Source organism: Gymnoscopelus braueri, assembly GCF_963280865.1.
Source record: "Gymnoscopelus braueri genome assembly, chromosome: 7".
In the NCBI taxonomy this organism is placed as follows: domain Eukaryota; kingdom Metazoa; phylum Chordata; class Actinopteri; order Myctophiformes; family Myctophidae; genus Gymnoscopelus; species Gymnoscopelus braueri.
Genome location: NC_137608.1, coordinates 11,781,454 through 11,801,592, shown reverse-complemented (window position 1 = coordinate 11,801,592; position 20,139 = coordinate 11,781,454). Strand labels below are relative to the sequence as shown.

The 20,139-nt window shown below is 39.9% G+C and overlaps 2 protein-coding genes across 2 annotated transcripts; both read left to right on the top strand.

Annotated features, from left to right (window-relative positions):
• The first annotated feature begins 1,690 nt into the window (after positions 1-1,690).
• Positions 1,691-2,796, top strand: sdhaf1 (succinate dehydrogenase complex assembly factor 1). The gene has a single exon (XM_080432478.1). The coding sequence runs from the start codon at positions 1,713-1,715 to the stop codon at positions 1,959-1,961; it is 249 nt and encodes an 82-aa protein (XP_080288604.1). The 5' UTR covers positions 1,691-1,712; the 3' UTR covers positions 1,962-2,796.
• Positions 2,797-14,929: 12,133 nt separating this feature from the next.
• LOC308088838 (uncharacterized protein) lies at positions 14,930-18,998 on the top strand. The gene is made up of 3 exons (XM_080433428.1): positions 14,930-15,190; positions 16,078-16,209; positions 18,297-18,998. The coding sequence occupies exons 1-3, from the start codon at positions 15,143-15,145 to the stop codon at positions 18,438-18,440; spliced, it is 324 nt and encodes a 107-aa protein (XP_080289554.1). The 5' UTR covers positions 14,930-15,142; the 3' UTR covers positions 18,441-18,998.
• Positions 18,999-20,139: the final 1,141 nt, after the last annotated feature.

Sequence of the window (20,139 nt, the reverse complement as noted above, 5' to 3'; positions counted from 1 at the left end):
TTGTTTTTGTAGTAGTCAGTGAAATGTAATATGTATAATATTCAGTGTTGTAAAGTAACTAAGTACATGTACTCAAGTACTGTACTTAAGTACAATTTTGAGGTATTTTTACTTTCTTCAGTAATCAGTATTTACAATTGTCAATACTTTTACTTCTACTCCCCTTCATCTCAGAGACAAATATTGTACTTTTACGCCACTACAATTATATGAAAACTTTAGTAACTAGTTACTTTGTAGATTTGTATTATTATGACAAAACACCCTAACCCCTTTGGCCATTTGAAAATAGATCTACAAGCTCACAATGGCCATGGGTCGAGATCTCCCAGGACGCATCAAAAAGCGTCCAATTTAAACTTTATTTTGAAGTTTTATTTCCGGTCTCATAGTAGGTTTGCTATGGTTAACTTGACACAACTGTTCTCTGTGTGCATTTCCTCCTAGGTGGAAAGACTGGTGACGCGAGGTTGGTGTGCATTGCTGGCATGACATGACGTCACACACTCTTGTACAGTAGGTGGCGGTATGCTGTAGTAGGTTGCGATCAGCCGATAAACTAAGAGAAGAAGAAGAAGAAGAAACAGAAGGAGAAGAAGAACTGTTCTCTGTCATAACATGCATGGAGAGGTCATTCAAATGGAGATATGATATGGAACACAATGTTCATATTAAACCAGCATTAGAACGTTAAAAACACATTGTTTTTGTTAGTGTGGTTTGATGGAGTTTGACAGAGGAGAGACCATCCATCAACGTCAGAGCTGAACAACGTGACACTCAAACAGGTCTGCCTTGTCTCTCTTCACTGCTATTTCATGTTATACTTAGTTTCATAATCATGTAATATACTATTATATATATATAATATCACGACTTATGCATGTACAACAATTACATCATATCAGGGGTCTTCAACGTTTTCAGGCCAAGGACCTCTTAGCTGAGACAGAGATGAAGCAGGGACCCCCACTACATGCTGTATAACATTGTGTTGCAGATTAAACCTTTAGATATATGGCTTCATGGACTTGTTTGACAGCACTATCATCAGTGTTGTGTAAAATAATAATAATAATGAAGTTACTATATCACACAAGGATTTGTTGGCCCCCCTGTAGTAACTCTGAGGACCCTCTAGGGGTCCCGGACCCCCTGTTGAAGACCCCTGCATTAGATAGATTAATTGATATGGAGAAAGGGAGAAAGAAATGTTTTGATACATGTTTCAAATACTCGTTCATACATTGCATATTAATTCATGAGTCTGTATCAATAGTATTGTCATTGGTGTGATTTGCATTTAGCTCATGATATAAAGTCACTGACATGGTCCACCTTTGGTATAATAATGATTCTCTAGTCTAGTCTGGAGGAACAGTAGCTCTCCTATATCTGATATATGGGATTAACAAATTGCCATTTTTTTAATTTATTTTTTAGGAGACATACTGACCTGTCCTACACATAACTGACTCTGGATAAGCAAATCACTGATCTTCCTCCCACTGTGCCTCTGGTTCTTCAGCCTGGAACCAGTAACTGTCATTTGTGGACCTTATAGGAACTTCATACATCACAGAGACTCCCTCCTACACTGTCTCCCTCTGAGCCTTCCTACTGTCTGTATCTCATATACTGTCTCTCTTTCTCTCAGCTGACCTACTGTCTGTGTCTCACAAATAAAAACATCAGTGTTGTTTATTAAAGCCATGGCGCGTCACAGTAAGCTGCAGAAAAATGTTCTGGCTTTGTACCGGCAGTTCCTCCGCGCCGGTCGGGACAAACCAGGCTTCGTACCGCGGATCAGGGACGAGTTCCGGGAGAACTCTCGTATCAAGAAGACGGATGTCATGCACATCGAGTACCTGTACCGCCGTGGACAGAGGCAGCTGGATCAGCTCAGAGACATCAACACCAAACAGCTGGGCTCCTTCTCCAAACCCAAAGACAACAGCTGACCCTCTTATAAAGGGCCTCTGTAAAGGGCCAGTTCCTAAACCTCCATATAACCAGTGATGTCACGGGACCTTTGAAGGGACAGTGATTCCTAAAGATTGATATCTGCATATTTCTGTTAACATGGACAGTTTAATCACCATTTATGAACACAGAAACCTGACAAAAGCTACATTATGTGGAAACCTTGCTTTGACTGGTACAGGAAAGGAGTGTCGGATGAGTTGAGGCTCATTTATTATTCGTTCATTACACAACCCTTTCAGTCAACAAGAATTTTGTGTTTTCAACTGAAAGAATTCTCAACATCTGCTTGTGGAGTTTTATTTGATGGCAGTGAAACAGTTAAACCAAAAATAATAGTCTGCACACTGTGGCTAACAGAACTCCTAGTCAAAAGCTTTATTGATTAGCATTTCGATTGAAAAGTTGTTAATCAATAAAGCTGTTGACCGGGAGATCTGTAAGCCACAGTGTGCAGACTTATTTTTGTTTTGCCTGTGATTTCCATTGGTCCTGCACCTACCCTCAAGTGAATGTGGCAGCCTTTTTTTTACAGTAGTTACCTTCTCTAAACACTGCCAATACGCTGGAAAGTCCTCCATATCACCATAGTAACAGTATCAGTAGAATCAATGGTGGTTACAGCAATGGCCTGTGACCTGTGGGGATCAACATGGCTGCCAGTGACCATGCCAGTGACCATGCTGTTTCTGCTAGTAGGCTACCAGAGGCATAAACATATCAATAAAGGTTTTTAATGGGAATATGTTGAATACATTTGTTGCCCTTCTGTGCAAACAAGTCTTGTTGAAAGATTCATGAGAGTGTTACAGTTTATACCATATACCACCATACATCTTGTACCATAAGTTCTTGTTTATCAAAATAAATTATGAGCTTCAGGTTACAACTTCAACTTTATTGTCACATCACAAGTTTACAGGTGTAAAAGAGTGGGTAAAATATTTTGTTGGACAAGCTCCAAATGTTTTGCAGTTAAAAGACAAAATATAGAAACAAATAGTTGTAGAATATAGAAAGAGACAAAGGAAACAAAGTCAGATAACAAGACAAATATACATGAAATGGATAAACAGCATTTTGGAAATAGTCATTTTTAAAGATAATGTTCAAGGCATTTCTTTATTGAACAGTTTAGACGTAAAGAAAATGTGACAAGCATTTGAATCCTGTGTGGGATCTGAACTCAGGATGTTGTGATTTCACCGGGAATCCTCAGTGTTGACAAGAGTATTCATGTGAATGGCAGGTACAAATAAATGTAACCCAGTTAACCACTAGCGCTGTTTTATACTCCATCCTACAATGGTTTTGCACAAAAATACATTGTAGATTCGTCTAGCATGTAGATCACAGATTCGTCTAGCATGTAGATCACAGATTCGTCTAGCATGTAGATCAACTATTTTTATAACAATCTGCAGCTATGGGTTTCTGAGACAATATATTATAACTCACATGGGCAACTTGCGGCCCGGGGGCCACATCCGCACATCCCTCACCTTCACTTAATGCGGCCCTTAGGTTAATATCGGAATACTGATATATTGATTTCAGCTGTTACAACTCCAAACATGCAAACATGACCCGCTTTAATTACTTCAGTCTATATTAGTAGCTTAATTACTTTTTTATGTCCAATGTATTTGTATTTAAGTTCCTAAAGTTCACAAACTTAAGTATAACTAAATGCATTTGAAATTTAATAGAAATGTTACTTTTCAGGATTCCAATTCCAAAATAGCAAAAATAGCAGATCTACAAGCTCAAAACTGAGCTTGTAGATCAGCTATTTTTGTGTGACATACTAGAATGACGAAGTACGGTATTCATTTACGAAAAAATATGGAGATAAGAGGTTTCTGCCCGACAGCAACGTATGCAATGTGGCCCCCTGGAGTGAGTGTGGAAATATAGTGTCTCTCGGCCTCTCCATCATAGTGCAGCGGATAAAAGCAATATTTTGGGAGAATCGTTCACTTGGTGATACAAGCGTGAAACTTGGTACAGATCATCTTTAGAGGTCATTTATCGATTTTTTTAATCGAGCCACTTGAAAATCAAAGATGGCGGCCATTTTTCAAGATGGCCGACATCTTAGTGGGCAGTTAAGTGATATGATGGTTTATTTGGTGATACAAGCATGAAAATTGGCATGAGCAGTCTCTGTGGGTCACTTGACAATAGGCCACCCACAGCTACTTGAAATTTCAAGATGGCGGCCATTTTTCAAGATGGCCAACACTTTAGTGGAGCAATTAAGTTATATAATGGTTTATTTGGTGATACAAGCATGAACATTGGCATGAGCAGTCTCTGTGGGTCACTTGACAATAGTCCACCCACAGCTACTTGAAATTTCAAGATGGCGGCCATTTTTCAAGATGGCCAACACTTTAGTGGAGCAATTAAGTTATATAATGGTTTATTTGGTGATACAAGCATTAAATTTGGCATGAGCAGTCTCTAAGGGTTGCTTGACAAGAAAACACTCCCAGCCACTTTACATTTCTATTTTCAAGATGGCCGCCCCCTGGATCCTCAAAAGATAAATTTTCTCATAGAAATGTATGTTTTTTTTTCATTAAGGACGATTATACGATTATTATTATTATGCTAAAGAACAACTTTTAACACATCACAATATAGTTGTGTTGATTTGTTGATCATAGATAGATTAGATAAGAGTGAATATCTGCACTACCAGGGCACACTGGTGATATATCACTGCTGTTAAACTCAGAGTGGGGTTCAATGTCAGCTAATTGAAAGTTGGTATCCCAAATGCTGTCTAATTTACCCCAAAACAGTTAGATAGCCGCTCCTGAATTGACAGGTTGTGCCAGCACGGGAGAGCCGAGCCAAGGTTAATGGGGTTTTAGTTAACCGGATGGTGTACAGATCGCTCAGGATTTAAATGGCATTGGATGAACGATCGAACTAAGTGTAGGGTTAAGGCACGAACTTAGTTGTATCCCATACATCAAAGTGCTTGGTAAAAGGTGGTAAAAGGATAAACCCTCGGCCTCTGCCTATGCTGCAGACATGGCAGAAGCCATCATAACAGTTGTGAAAACTAACTGGGACAGATGTTTAATTTGTCAGCAGGTCACCAAGGAAAAACTCATTCAGCCGAGTTTATTCAACAGAGAGCACGATCGTACTGGTTATGATACCATTGCAAGAAATGTTCCATTATTTCATAAGATCAATGCTCTGCCTATCTTACTTAGTCCAACCCGACTAGATGAAGGTGATGGCATAGAAAGCACATCGACAAGAAACAGAGCAAAATATAATTCAAGCTGTAAACTTAGGTTCAACAACACAGAGCTGGAAAGGGCCCAAAAGAGAGCATCTACATCTGCTGAAGACACTGAAGATACCAAAGATATCCATGTCAAGAGGCCAAGAAGATCTAATGTATGACCGGTCCAGCGATGTCACAACTGTGAACGAGGCCAGGCTTGATCTCTTTGCCAGAAAGCAAAGACAATATGACTTGATCCCACCAACTCAAGCAGCACTCAAAGAGCATGCCAAACATGCTTCTTATGAGGCTGGATACATGTGGGGACAGGCATTGAAGCGACATCCACAAATGCCGAGCCCATCTGACTGGGGATGGGTGGAACAGGACGAGAAGTGGAAAGTCTTCTGGACTCCACTTCCACCTATTGCGGAGAGTTGTTGGGAGTTGACCAAATGTGGGTGCTCCAAGGCATGTACTGGAAGGTGTAACTGCTTCAGATATGGACTCAGTTTCACATGCCTATGTAGTTGCCCCTGCTAGAACCTATTTGCATGTTTATTTTGCCAGAGTTATTCCCTGTTGTCCTCTGTGTTTTCAAGTGGAGGCCTATGGCTCGGCTTCCCCTCGTCACATCGACGCATCATGTTTTACTTTTTATCTAGTCTATTACTGTGTAATTTTCAGTTGTTACTTTGTAACATTGCTTCCACTGCCTTCCACTGCCATATCTAACAGTGAAGCACATTTTCAGTTTAGTTCCTTAGTATCATTTGTCATGGTTCCGTGGCTATTGCCATTCAGTATTAGCCATTAGTCATAATTTTGGAGCACTGTCCGTTCAGCACCACAACTGTGCTTATCAGCACCACAACTGTGCTAATTTATTCATCTTATTTTTTGTATCCCCACCCCTTAGTATTTATTTGACACATGTAATGGCTGTTAGTTTAAAAAAAACAATATATATATATATATATATATATATATATATATATATATATATATATATATATATATATATAGTGTGACTGTTACCTTGTCGTGGTAAGGGAGCTTGTTTAGGCCTACCTCAGTGAACCCTGAGAGCTATGCCGGTGGGAGGCAACTCCTGACAGGTCTTACCAAACTGGACAGGTCGTGGGCGAGGAGTCAGACAAAACACAGTCAAACAACCTCTCTTGACAGAGCTTTTTGAGGAACCCAATACATTTCTATGAGAAAAGGTATCATTTAAAGATTGACATCTTGAAATTTCAAGTGGCTGTGGGCGGTTTCTTGTCAAATGACCTTTTGAGACGGCTCATGGCAATTTTCATGCTTGTATCACCAACTAAATGATTTCTTAAGCTTAACTAGTCCACTAAGGTGGTGGCCATCTTGAAAAATGGCCGCCATCTTGACATTTCAAGTAGCTGTGGGTGGCTTATTGTCAAGTGACCCACAGAGACTGCTCATGCCAATTTTCATGCTTGTATCACCAAATGAACCATTATATAACTTAAATGCTCCACTAAAGTGTTGGCCATCTTGAAAAATGGCCGCCATCTTGAAATTTCAAGTAGCTGTGGGTGGCCTATTGTCAAGTGACCCACAGAGACTGCTCATGCCAATTTTCATGCTTGTATCACCAAATAAACCATCATATCACTTAACTGCCCACTAAGGTATCGGCCATCTTGAAAAATGGCCGCCATCTTGGATTTTTGAGTGGCTCGATTAAAAAAGTCAAAGAGTTGACCTAAAGGAATGTTCATGCCAATTTTCACGCTTGTATCACAAAGTGAACGATTGTTCCTACTATCTGCTCTACTATCATCAAAGTTGCATCACCACTGCTCCATGGTCTGGTGCTTGCCGTGCTTCTATGAGGAAGGTTGTTTTTTTTCCCAAGGGGCGGGTTCAAAAGACTGGCTCTGGACGCAATTGGTTAGACTTACAACCAATCAGAGCAGCGCAGCCTGCTACGTCACACACACGCGCCGGTAGTGAAATTGTAAACAAAAGAGCAGAACAAACTTGTCTGGACTGCGGGCTCGTAAAATCTTATTGAAGAAGAACAACAGAGAGAGAGAGAGAAATGGATAATGTGAATAATTATTGTCGCTTTTGCAATCATCCTTTAAGAAATGAAAATGGACAAATCCATCACTCTAAGCTCATCTTTGAGAGAACAAAAACGGAGAAGGACAAAAATATCTTCGTGCGACTTCGCGATCTAGGCTTGTCTCTGTCCAACTGTCGGGACAAATCCTTCCGCTCCTGTGTTAAGTGAGACACCTTAGTGAGGAGGTTAGAGAGTGCATTACCGGCTTTCAGACAATGGGAAGAGGACGAAAAAGTATCCGGTTCGAATCCAGGAGCAGCGTCGGCCGCCTCGCATTCAACATCTAGCAGTGGTGGGAAAAGTACTCCATTTTTTTACTTAAGTAAAAGTATCAATACTGCAATGTAGAAATACTCTGTTACAAGTTAAAGTCTGGAATTAAAATTTTACTTGAGTAAAGGTACAAAAGTATGGTTGTCAAAATGTACTTAAAGTACCAAAAGTAAAAGTGCTGAAAAGTTAGAAAATAGCAGATCTACAATCTCATGACGAGTTGTGAGCTTGTAGATCGGCTATTTTCAAGTAGTCTATGACTCTATGTATGAAACGTAGTATGCCAGGCCAGCAAATGTGTCGATGAAATGAAATTTGTCCCTGAGCAAGACTCTTAACCCCTAATTACTCACAGGCCCTCATTGGAAACAAGACCGCAAGGACTTTCATGAACGGACCTGTTAAAGGAATTATCCTTATATCCTTAAACAGGGCTAAAGTGGTTAAAGTATGTTTTATAATGTAATCATCTGCAAAGTAACTAGTAACTAAAGTTTTCAAATAATTGTAGTCGAGTTAAAGTACAATATTTGCCTCTGAGAGGTAGTGGAGTAAAAGTAAAAGTATTATAGACAATTGGAAATACTCCAGTAAAGTGAAAGTACCTCAAAATTGTACTTAACAACTTACGTACAGTACTTGAGTAAATGTACTTACTTTACACCTCTGACATCTAGCCATGTTTTTTTAATCCAGCAGTGTCGACCACTTCCACCTCCCCAACTCCATCTAGCCACGGGTCATCATCTTCTGATAAAAGGGCCCGAGTGACACCATCGAAAATGCCATCGAAAAAAATACGTCAAAATCCGCCAAGTCCTGCTCGTACCACAAAAATCGCAGAGGGGTGCCATTTCTTTTTTGCACCGGCAGATTCGTCTACAGGTCCCTGGCTATCATCGCAGAGTGAACAACCGAATGCCATTGAAGATGCAGAAATTGTGATGGTTGTCATATAACTGTGCACCTGACAATAACTTGACATGGACCTCATCTCCTTCCTCCAACTGCACCGTGACACCATTACCAGTATTGAACTGGCCATCTCTGTTATTGCCATCTGTTGATGCAAGTAGTTGTGAGTTCTTGAAGAGGAATGCATGGTTGCTTTTCATCCCACTATGTGCTGAACTATGATGGCTGGTGGGGCAATGAAAATGTACAATTGTGTTTGTTTTCCTGGTTAAAAACTACAGACTGTTAAAAGCATGGCAGACTGACCTTATAGTACACTGTGATGTAAGCAACACAGCTGCAACTTATACAATTAATAAAGGATGTGATAAATGTAAGTGTGGCAATTAATGTGCAAGCATTGAAAATATATATTTTTTAATCACATGTAGCTTAACCATGTCATGTGATATGCTACTTCAGTACAATTTAACAACAAATATTACTGGCACCACTACTGATGATTGCAAATGAACATTTCAGATCCAGGAATTCATATTATAGACACTATAATATAGCCTTATACTGGAATTCACAAGTGTTAGATTAACCCTTAAGGTCCTTACACACCGGGACGATTTTTTTCATGCGAATAATACGTTTTTTTTAAAAACCTTATAAAGTCAATGCAAGCTTCCACACCAGTTTCGCGGAGCGAAAAAAGCGTCTTTTAATTATCGAGTCCGAATTTTGCGTATATTCGCATATTCGCCGGTGTGTAACCGCCTTTAGTTTTAAAATGTACACATAAATGTATAGAAATATTGTACATTAAGGATTAGGGTCCTCGTTTACAACTTCAACTTTATTGTCACTTCACAAGTTTACAGGCGTAAAAGTGAAAATATTGTTTTGTACAACCCAACCAATGTTTCACACAATGTCAAATATACCTGAAATGGATGAATGGCATTTTGGAAATAGAGCTTTTAAAATATTTCCAAGGCATTTCTGCATTTCTTTATTGGATACACCAAAAAGTGCAAATTAATAGAAAAGAAAAAGTGAGAGCAGCAGAGAGAAAAATCTGTGTGGGATCTAAAAAAAAGTTTTGGTATGTAGGCTATCAAATGTAATGTAACGAGTTAACCACTTAAGCCCTATTTTATTCTTCATCCTACAACGTTTTTGTGCCGAAATAGTGAAAATAGCTCCTATTTTAGCTATTTTAGAAAATCTTTGAAAATGTTTGCCTATAATGACATGCCCAAAACACCAACACCAGGTTGAAAGTGGTTGAATAATATCTTCACACATGGAAGTTGTATGGCCATGGGCTTCTGAGACAATATGTAGATTATATATTATTAATATTATATAATTATAATTATGTATACTATCACAGAGTGAACACCAACATGCCATTGAAGTTACTGAAATTATGATGATTGTCAAACAGCCATGCACCGGAACGTAAGTTCACATAGACCTCGTCTCCTTCCTCCAACTGCACCGTGACACGATTACCTGTATTGAAGGAGCCATCTTCATTATAACCATTTGTGGCTGCAACTAGTTGTTTGTTCTTGTAGAGGAATGCATGGTTCCAACCAGCAGTGCCCCCTGAACTATGATGGTGGTGGTAACTGAAGTCATACATTCCTTTTACAGGTGCTGTGAAGATACCTGTGAAGAAGAGGATTTGTGCTATATCAATTTGTTTTCCCACAATACCCCCCACCCCTGTATATTGTGAGCTCAACTGGGCATACATAGCCCTACCTGTGTTTGGACTGTAACCGTTGCCAATGTTGGTGAAAACATTCCTGTATTTCAAGGTGGTCTCTGTGTTGAAGGGGCCAGTGTTGCCATCACCCCCAAGTCCAGCTGAGAATGCCACTTTAGATTTGCCTATAGGATACATACAGACCAGTTACAGTTACAGATGACAATATAAAGACATTTCTATGTCAGGGTTGTATGACAGTTCAAATTCCAGTAGCATGTTGAACCCCAAGGTGAATATTCTCCTCCTTTTATTATTTCTATACCACAGTTTTCAAGTGCAGATAAAACGTTGTCCTACCTTCTGTCTCCAGCAGCTGTCGCAGTTGATCCTCACTAGAGCTCAGTCTGGCGGTGACATCCCTGAGCTGTGACACAGTGTTGTCCAGTCCTTCAGTAAGCTCTTTAGACAGCACACATGACATGACACATCAGTGCATTCTATCCAAATATCGTTGCTCTCAGGCAGAAACCGCTTATCTCCATTGATGGAGCTGTTTTTTCCTTATCACCCACACAAAGTAGTAGTACCAGCCATGTTTCATAAAGGCGACAAAGAAAATTCAGACTTGAACACAGGCAGCCATTGGATGTAGTGAAATATCTTGTATTAACAGACAGAGAGACTGGGAAGGTTACAGTATCACAGGTATGGTAGGCATCATCGGTCGTGTCTCTCTCCCGTTTAACAGAGAAAGCACTGGACTTTAACAGCGTCCGTTAACATAAACATATGACATCATGGAAGACAGATCAAGCGTCCAGTCGTCGGAGGTGTAATCCTGCCATTGGTGGAGACTGATGATGCTAGTTGTCGTCAGATGAAGATGAGGATGGTAGATGATGATGATGATGATGGTATGACAGTTTATCTTTGGACAAACAGCGTCCACATGTCTCAAACAACACGTTGACCTCGGCTCTGACCGGTCACTGGTCAGTGATGACTTCGTGACACTGCAAGAAGGGTTATGCATTGGAGAAGAACACCAAGATAGTGTTCTCAAAACAACAGATAGCCACAGAAAGCCTGTAGCTAGTTTGACCTTGCATAGACAGAGAGAGAGAATAGGAGAGTACAGAAGCACATTTAACATGACTGGATTAGGCCAATATAACATTATATTAATTTGACATTTAAAGCAGGTTTAGGACACTAGACAAAGTATGACCAATCAAGATTAACTCTATCATCCATATTATTATTTGTAGTCTTTTTTTTTAAATTAATGCCCTACTTGATCATACTACAGTGTCACACAACAGTAGCAGATCCACAAGCTCGAAATGCGGAGCTTGTGGATCTGCTACTTTTGATACTTTTAAATTTGAATCCTGACATTTGAGGTTTCCCCCCAACAGAGACGATATACAACCCAGAGTTAAAGCTGCATTTTACAACTTTCATGTCTTACATTACATCACATTACCTTGTTTGTGTGTCTGTAGTATGGCCACTGTGGACGTCAAGTGTTCCACCTGGCTCTCACTTAGAGTCAGTCTTCTCTTCACCTCTGGAATTAGAGAAGCAGAATAGATGTGTTTGGCCTGTGACACTCACAAATATATGCTCTAATGCGCTAAAAATAACAGCAACAACAATAATAATAATATTAATAGTAGCCTAATAATAATTATACATTATATATATAACATTTGTTATAGTGGTTTCTAAAGTAGATGTTGCATGTTCACTTGAATTACCTTCATTCTCCGTCTGTAGCACGGCCACCTGCTCCTCTGTAGCCTTCAGCCTGGCTTCTATGCCTCCAATCTTCATCAGCAGTTCACACATATCAGGCTGACAGCTCTTAACGGCTCTATCTACCTCACTGTCATTTTCTTTTGAGTCGAGGATGTTTCCTCTGCTGTTTCTGACACAGCACAACAGAAACACTGGCACAATTAGAAAGGCTCTCATTCTCTATTCGATATGTCTGGACACAGGTCCTAACCTCTTTCATATATCCCCACTTTTGACCCAGACCTAGTATTTATGCAGATCTGTGTGGGAATGTGTTGGTGATAACCACATGTGTACACTGTATCACATGATGCAAGAGACAAGAGAGAGGGTACCAAGCAGGCAGAGATTCTTGTATGGCGCCCTGGGTATATAACTTCATATTTAGCACATTTATTTCTCCTCTTTTTCCTAAACTGGGCACCTTTCTTTTCTTCTCCATCTTGTGTTTATGTTTATATGCTGTATGAATTGTGGTTCATTTCATTGTGTGACTGGTTTTATTAATTGATTGCATTAGTACTGTACAAAGTTGGGTGCGCTAATTGATAGATTCCCCTGTGCCCCTAACCTCAGACCTTGGCCCTCATCCCTCAGTCATCCCCCTTTGCCCTGCTCTGTAGCACCACATCCATGCAGGTGTCCAGAGTGTTGCTGACGGTACGATTTAAGTCTGATACCATACGTCAGTGGACACATACATGTTCAACACCAGCTGAGCCAAGGCCCTGGGTGCACATAAACACACACACGCTATGCTAAACACCTGAAGCTCAATGACGTGCACGTAAATACACAATTAAACGCCTCGATGTGTACATAAACACACGAACATACACTAAACAAGCAGATTGATGCTCAGTGACATGTGCAGTTATATAGTACCTTTATTGAAAGGATAACCCCTTGAGATGTATCATCTCGTTTTCGAAGGGGGTCCTTCACAAATCTCTATTAGCAAGAGAGGTTCAAGTCGTGTTTTCGCCATTATGTGAAAAAATAGAATTGCATATCACCATAATAGTCCCATAATCTTAAACTCCTCTCCTCTCCTCTCCTCTCCTCTCCTCTCCTCTCCTCTCCTCTCCTCCTTCAACCCAGTCCTCATTTATTTATGACTAGTTATGACTCATGGTTTAGCAAAGCTCTTTGGCTATCAGGGTTATAACTTCATTTCAAAAAGTATAATGTCAAGGTATTGTGGCTTGCAGTGAAATTAGCTACAGTATTTATTGAGGCAAACAACCTAATCTCTCACACACACACACACACACACACACACACACACACACACACACACACACACACACACACACACACACACACACACGCCTGCACGCGCACGCACACATTGAATTTGAAATAATAACATCCCAGTGACTTAAAACCTGATTGCCTTTCAGTTTGTGTTAATTATTATCATTTCACAAGAGTAGGCGTCCATATTTCCCGGCACAGACATGGCAACAGTTTGATAAGGTGGGAAATTCATGCAGCTGGTTCTGTTGGCAGAGCTAACAGTGGTGGAAAGTAACTAAGTACATGTACTCAAGTACTGTACTTACTGTAAGTGCAATTTTGAGGTATTTATTTTACTTTACTTGAGTACAGAAAGCACAGAAAGTAGCCTACAGTTTAATACAAATACAATGCTAAAAGGATTGGAACCCAAGGAAGCACTATGGCTAGTTTCCATTGCGGTCCTGTGTATTCAATTCATAGGAACATTTAGTGACAGTGACAGACAAATATACACTACTATGTTTCCAAAGTAAACCCCAATATGGAGCCTATTGCTCTATTCTAACTTGCCCACCATAGTTTTGTCCTGAATTTGAAATATATAACATCCCGTGACTTAAAACCTGATAGCCTTTCAGTTTGTGTTAATTCTTCATTTCATAAGAGTAGGCGTCCAGTATTTCCTGGCACAGACATGGAAACAGTTTGATAAGGTGGGAAATGCATGCAGCTGGTTCTGTTTGCACCAATGGACCAGTTATTTACTTGTCTTTAACAACATGCTGACTCTGATGCCTACGTCAGAGGGCAGACATGGGTTAAATGCGGGGTTGCATTCCAGAGGCAATGACATGTTATAATTATAAATATAATGTACACTTTAATGCTACTTGAATCAACGGAACTCAGTGCTATACTCTTTAAACAACTTGATATCTTGTGGAAGATGTGATTAAGTGTGTTTAGTTAATTGTTCAAGCATTGGCCTTGACATCTCTTGGTCTGTGTAGACTTAATCTCTCAAGAACAGATTCAGAGCCAGTGAAAGAGTAAAAAACAGCAGAGGGCGCTGTTTTTCCTTTTTATTTGGCGATGGGTTCCCAGATTGGTGTAGACTGAGTATATTGTATCTGTATTTCATTAAGATGTTGTATTTATGCAATGATTTATCACACCATATAATCAAGATTGATATAATTTATTTTACATTTTTGCATTTTTAAGTTTGTAACTGTTTTTGTAAAATGTTTCCATGTTATGTAATGTAATTTATTTCTGTGTGGACCCCAGGAGTAGCTGCTGCTATTAGGTAGTAGCTAATGGGGATCCAAATAAACAACAACAACAATCTCTGTTTTATATTACTGTATGTGAGCTAGTGCCATGAGTTTGGTACTTTTTCTGTTTTTCATTAAAAGTATGCAAACCACAACATGGAGCCTATTGCTCTATTTTTACTTGCCCATCAACATTTATATTTTTATAATTGATTTTGGAATTAGTTGTTGAGCTCAATGGTTGAGCTACTTTATTTACTGGGCAAAATAAATACATTAACAGACAATCAATGTCATTCTTCGCCACCAGGGGGCAGCCACATGCAAAAGCACAACAAATGACCAGAAAGAAGAAGAAGAATTGTAAACAGACTAACAGGAAGTGGAGAAGAGGTGACGCCTAGAGATATTTATTGATACTGACATTAACTCTGTTTAATAGAGGAGAATCTTAAGGTTTAAACCTGGTATCATCTTTATAGAGGAGATCTTAAAGTTTACACCTGTTATCATCTTTAAGTGCCGTGTGTTGTTGGTGAGTGACGCCAAATAATACTAGCTGTCTAGCTCCAAAGAAAGCTCCAGATATGTCGAACACAGGAGGACAGATGACCAATGCTCAGTTATTTCAACAGGTTTGTCCGAAACAAACACACACACACACACACTCACTCACTCACTCACTCACTCACTCACTCACTCACTTACTCTCTCTCTTTAACAATGTATTTATCTCCACATAGAAGGACCAGTGAGTAGAGAGCAAACATACATTTTCATATCAATGTCCCCCAAATTGATCCCGTGGGATCAATCCCATAAGAAGAGTGTTGTTGTTAGACAGATGTATGATGTATTATATAATATTAGAACTGTCTATCTATATAACCTACTGTAGGTGGGGAGAAACCCCATGATCTGAATAATCATTATTATACAGTACATTCTCTCATTGGGGTAACTTCTAATGTAGACAGTGAATTAATGTAGAATCCCCTTAAGGACCCCACTTAGAATCATTACAGTAGATTAGCAGTGCCATAGGTCTTCATACCAAAACATAGTACACCAGTTATCATACTGTAGAAGTATAGGTCTTCATCATACCAAAACATAGTACATCAGTTATCATACTGTAGAAGTATAGGTCTTCATACCAAAACATAGTACATCAGTTATCATACTGTAGAAGTATATATCTGGGTCTTCATACCAAAACATAGTACATCAGTTGTCATACTGTAGAAGTATAGGTCTTCATACCAAAACATAGTACAGCAGTTAATGTTATCATATGTAGAAGTAGCAAAGTCTCCACCAGTGGTGGCAAGTAACTAAGTACATTTACTCAAGTACTTAAGTACTATTTTCACCCAAAACCCTAATATCTCCCCCGGCCAAAGGGGCTTAAGATGTTGGCTTTCCACGTCGAGGAAGACCTGGGTTCGAATCCTGGGAGCTACACACATATAACCTCTAGCTGTGAGTAAAGTCATTCTTCCTTCCTTCCTTCTGTTTGCAGATGGCGCTGTTGCGCTGGCTGTCGTCTCAGTCAGACTCCGATAGACAGTCTCTCATCTTTCTGAATGGAGTTCAGGTGGCCAGAGAGCTGTTCAACAGAGTCACCGGCCAGGACCAAGTGGAACAGTACAAGGTAACTAACAACAAACCCAAGCCCTAGAATGTATTCCAAATACACAGCCATAGATCGGTTCTATCCCCGCCCGGTTAGCAGACTGATATTCCAAAACTTCCTTTGGGAAGCACAAATGTATGGGGCACACAATTGGCAGGTGGTGTGATTAATTACCCGACACCAATCGCAACGCACCTGTCAATTGTGTTGTGAAGCTCGTGAAAAAGTGGAGATCATTTACTAAACACACGTTTTCTGCCAGAACTTCCAAATGGTTATGAAACTAGAGGACAATATCTGACTCCAAGTCTTAGTAATTAATTATTGGGTGAGCACTGAGTACACACGCAGCGCAGAGAACTTTTATGCCGCAGAGGTCAGTCAGCTAACCGGACGGGGATGGGACCGATCTATGGCTGTGTATTTAGAATACATGAAATGTATGTAATATCACAGTCATTCTAGGGCTACAACAACCCATGAACCACTTTCAACCGGGCTGGCGTCCGGTCTACAAGCTTACACCACATCGCATTGGGACGTGTGTAATCACAATTATATATTGAATATAACTACCGCCCTGTCCAGTCTATAGCAACAATGGCAGTTTATGAACGATCAGGGGTCATTAATTATGCAAGTAAAATAACGCTGAGGAAGACCTGTTAGGTTGAAACGTGTTGGACAAAACGTTGTTCTGTCCGTGGAGACTAGGTGAATAAACTATGTGAAAAGGACATTTATTGTGTGCTGGCTATTTTCTCACTTTCCTAAAATAACAGGCCTCATTCAGACTCCATTACCAGAACTTTACACCCGGTCACACTCCCTGTCCATAACGTTTTCATCCACTGTCATGAGGACAACATTTTAACCCATTAAGACCGGGAACGCATCTGTGTCATTTTAGATTTCTTTGGCTATTCAAAGATAGCAGATCTTCAAGCTCATAGCGCGGCACCGAGTGCCATGCTATGAGCTTGTATATCTGCTAAATCTGCCAAAAGAAAATCTTAAAATGACACACATGCGTTCCCGCCCGGTCTTAATGGGTTCAAATACCACTGGCAAAAGAAAACACGTACAAAAAAATCCATTGTCCCTCCCTACTGCAATAAGAATGACTACACCGCGGCATGGTTTTAATTGTGTTTTTTTCACAATTTATATTATTGTGAACTTGTATTTTGTCTGTCTTTATGAGTCTTAGCCAAAGTCACAACGTGCACTGTTAAATGTATGACTTCTGTCACACTTCTGTAACAAACAAATCCTGCAAGAGACCAACGTCAAACACTCAATGTGAACAGTCTGGAGTTTATCCCACAGAGTGAAACTTAAGATTTGCAAGATTATGCAATGTTGGGCAAATTGAACAATGGCAATATTACTCAAAGAATTTTGTTGCTTTTAGTTTTTCTTCAGAGAAAGATGTTTTTGAATAGCATAGGAGCTGTTGTGTTCAATGTGTTGTAGAGCTCGACTAATATATTGGTTACGATACGATGTATCGGCCATTATTTAACTTTTTTGACGACATAAGTATTTGGAGTTATGCAGCCGATGTGTCCCGATTATTTTTTTTACCACTTTCTACCTGCCGTCCCTATTTTGGGCATGCAATTATAGGTGGAAAAAATAGATCTACAAGCTCACAATGTGTCTCACAATGTCTCACAACATGACACATTATGAGCTTGTAGATGGGCTATTTTAGATTCCTTTTGAATTGGTCTTAAATTGTTAAAGGCATATAGTATGTAACTTTGCCCTGTGTTTACATACAGTAACAAAACAATAAATACATGTGTGGTGGTGTTTACCTGCAGAAACACACTGCCCTCTCGTTGTATTTTGTATGTTTGTTTTGGTCGCCCCAAAAAACCTCCCCGTCTACCAAAACAAACAGTGAAAATGCCAAAATACAAGAGGGCAGTGTGTTTCTGCAGGTAAACAATAAACACGTATGTGTTTATTTTTGATTTATCAAAACATTCTTTTTATTTATTTTTATAGATTTGTTTTTGCTTATAAGTTAAATGTTTTTCAAAATGACTAGATTATGGCTGCCTGGGAGACTAAACTGAAGCTGTTGTTTTTGTCAGAGCGAGTGCATCCAGAACATCGCTCTATTTGTGCAGCAGAACCCCACCGCCTCAGAGACCCAAATCAACACAGAGGTGGAGAAACATGTTCTGCTGTTTGCTGCCCGTGTCAAAGCCCTGGACTCTGCACCACTATTCTTCTGAACACACACACACACACACACACACACACACACACACACACACACACACACCCATGCACACACACACACCCATTGCACACACAAGAGCATGTGCACGCACACACACACACACACACACAATTTAGACACAGCATATCGTGGCTGTCAGGTGGAAAATGTCCAAAAGCCGTTCACTTTTCTGGAAATGGAAAAACTAAACCATGTTCCAATGGATCCAATGTAGTTATTTGTCACAAGCTCTTGTTAATACTTTTCTGACATGTTTTTGTGCCTCACTTATAAAGTAGATTAGAAGCTGCCAAGCTGGTGAATTGCTTTGAATGTAACTTTTATTGTTAATTTGTCAGCATAATAATTGTGCTACAAAGACATTCCTGTCTCACTACATCGTACCAATCTGGAAGTGAGGTAGCGGTGGGTTGCCTGACCACATTTCTAATGCCTTTTTTTCCAAATGTTTTTTTGATTTATGCAGAAAACACCATCTTTGGTTAACATAAGCATACTTAACTTATATTAAATGTATGTGGTTCAAAAATCGTGAAGTGTTGCTTTCATTATCTTGTTTCAAGATGTGTATTTGTTGTCGCTCGGGTTCATGTGGTAAAAAAACTAACACACATAGGACTGAGTGAACATGCTCCCACAAATTCTAGGTTATTCGTGAATTCAAGGACAATCACATATCCATACCATGTGGAATTGCATCGCTATAGGGAACAGCTGGGTCCAAAGTTTATTTCCTGTTGCTATTTCCAGGCCGTCTGCTACTGATATTCACAAACACTGCAACAGGAAATAATTATTTGGGTCATGCCTGAAGAACACATTTAAACTCTCTCTCTCTCTCTCTCTCTCTCTCTCTCTCTCTCTCTCTCTCTCTCTCTCTCTCTCTCTCTCTACAATCCCATAGCCTGGAGGGACAACTGGCTGGTCTCCTAGGCCAGTGGTTCTCAACCAGTGGTACCCAGCAAAATTAGTTAACGTAGCATCACAATCATTTTAACCACTTAGCTTTGGCTATTAAAAAATTGCAGATATACAAGAGCTTGTAGATCTGCTATTTTTGAAAAATCTTGAAAATGTGTGCAAATCTTTGAAAATACAGTATGTTTTTCAAAGCGAACATTTTTAACTCAAATCTTTGCTTCTGGGGGGTCCCTGGCACAAGATGGGGGTCGGCGGACAAATGTACATGTATTTAGGGGTCCTTGGCATGAAAAAGGTTGAAAACCATTGTCCTAGGCCACCAGTTGACCAGTGCTGTAACTTGGTTTCAACTTGCAACGTGGTTACAACGTGGTTAAACAGGGCTAGGCTACGCCCGGCCAAAAACAAACCAAAAAACTGTGAAAGTGAAAAAGGGCACTGATGGTATTATACTGTCTGGTATTAGACAGGTTTTAAACACAGGGGAAGTGTTAGAAAGGTTGCTATGGTGACGTTCTGACTCACGGTCACAGCGTACAGGAGTGACTCACAGACACACTTTTTATTTCACTGGAAAGCATATTGTCTGCCTTCATTCAGCAGGCAAGGATGCTCTTTGAGAAACGATGTCTGTGTGTGTCTGTGTCTTCTGGCTCCCAAACTATGGAATGAACTCCCCGTAGCAATTAGAACTGCAGACTCACTACCAATCTTCTGCTGTAATCTGAAGACTCACCTTTTCAGACTCCACCTCAGCCCGTAGCACTTGC

Bases quoted from the DNA above. Each gene is read 5' to 3' on its own strand.
- LOC308088838 (XM_080433428.1), top strand. From the start codon at position 15,143: ATGTCGAACACAGGAGGACAGATGACCAATGCTCAGTTATTTCAACAG. The intron at 15,191-16,077 runs GTTTGTCCGAAA...TTCTGTTTGCAG, and splicing joins ATGCTCAGTTATTTCAACAG to ATGGCGCTGTTGCGCTGGCT. The intron at 16,210-18,296 runs GTAACTAACAAC...TGTTTTTGTCAG, and splicing joins ACCAAGTGGAACAGTACAAG to AGCGAGTGCATCCAGAACAT.
- sdhaf1 (XM_080432478.1), top strand. From the start codon at position 1,713: ATGGCGCGTCACAGTAAGCTGCAGAAAAATGTTCTGGCTTTGTACCGG.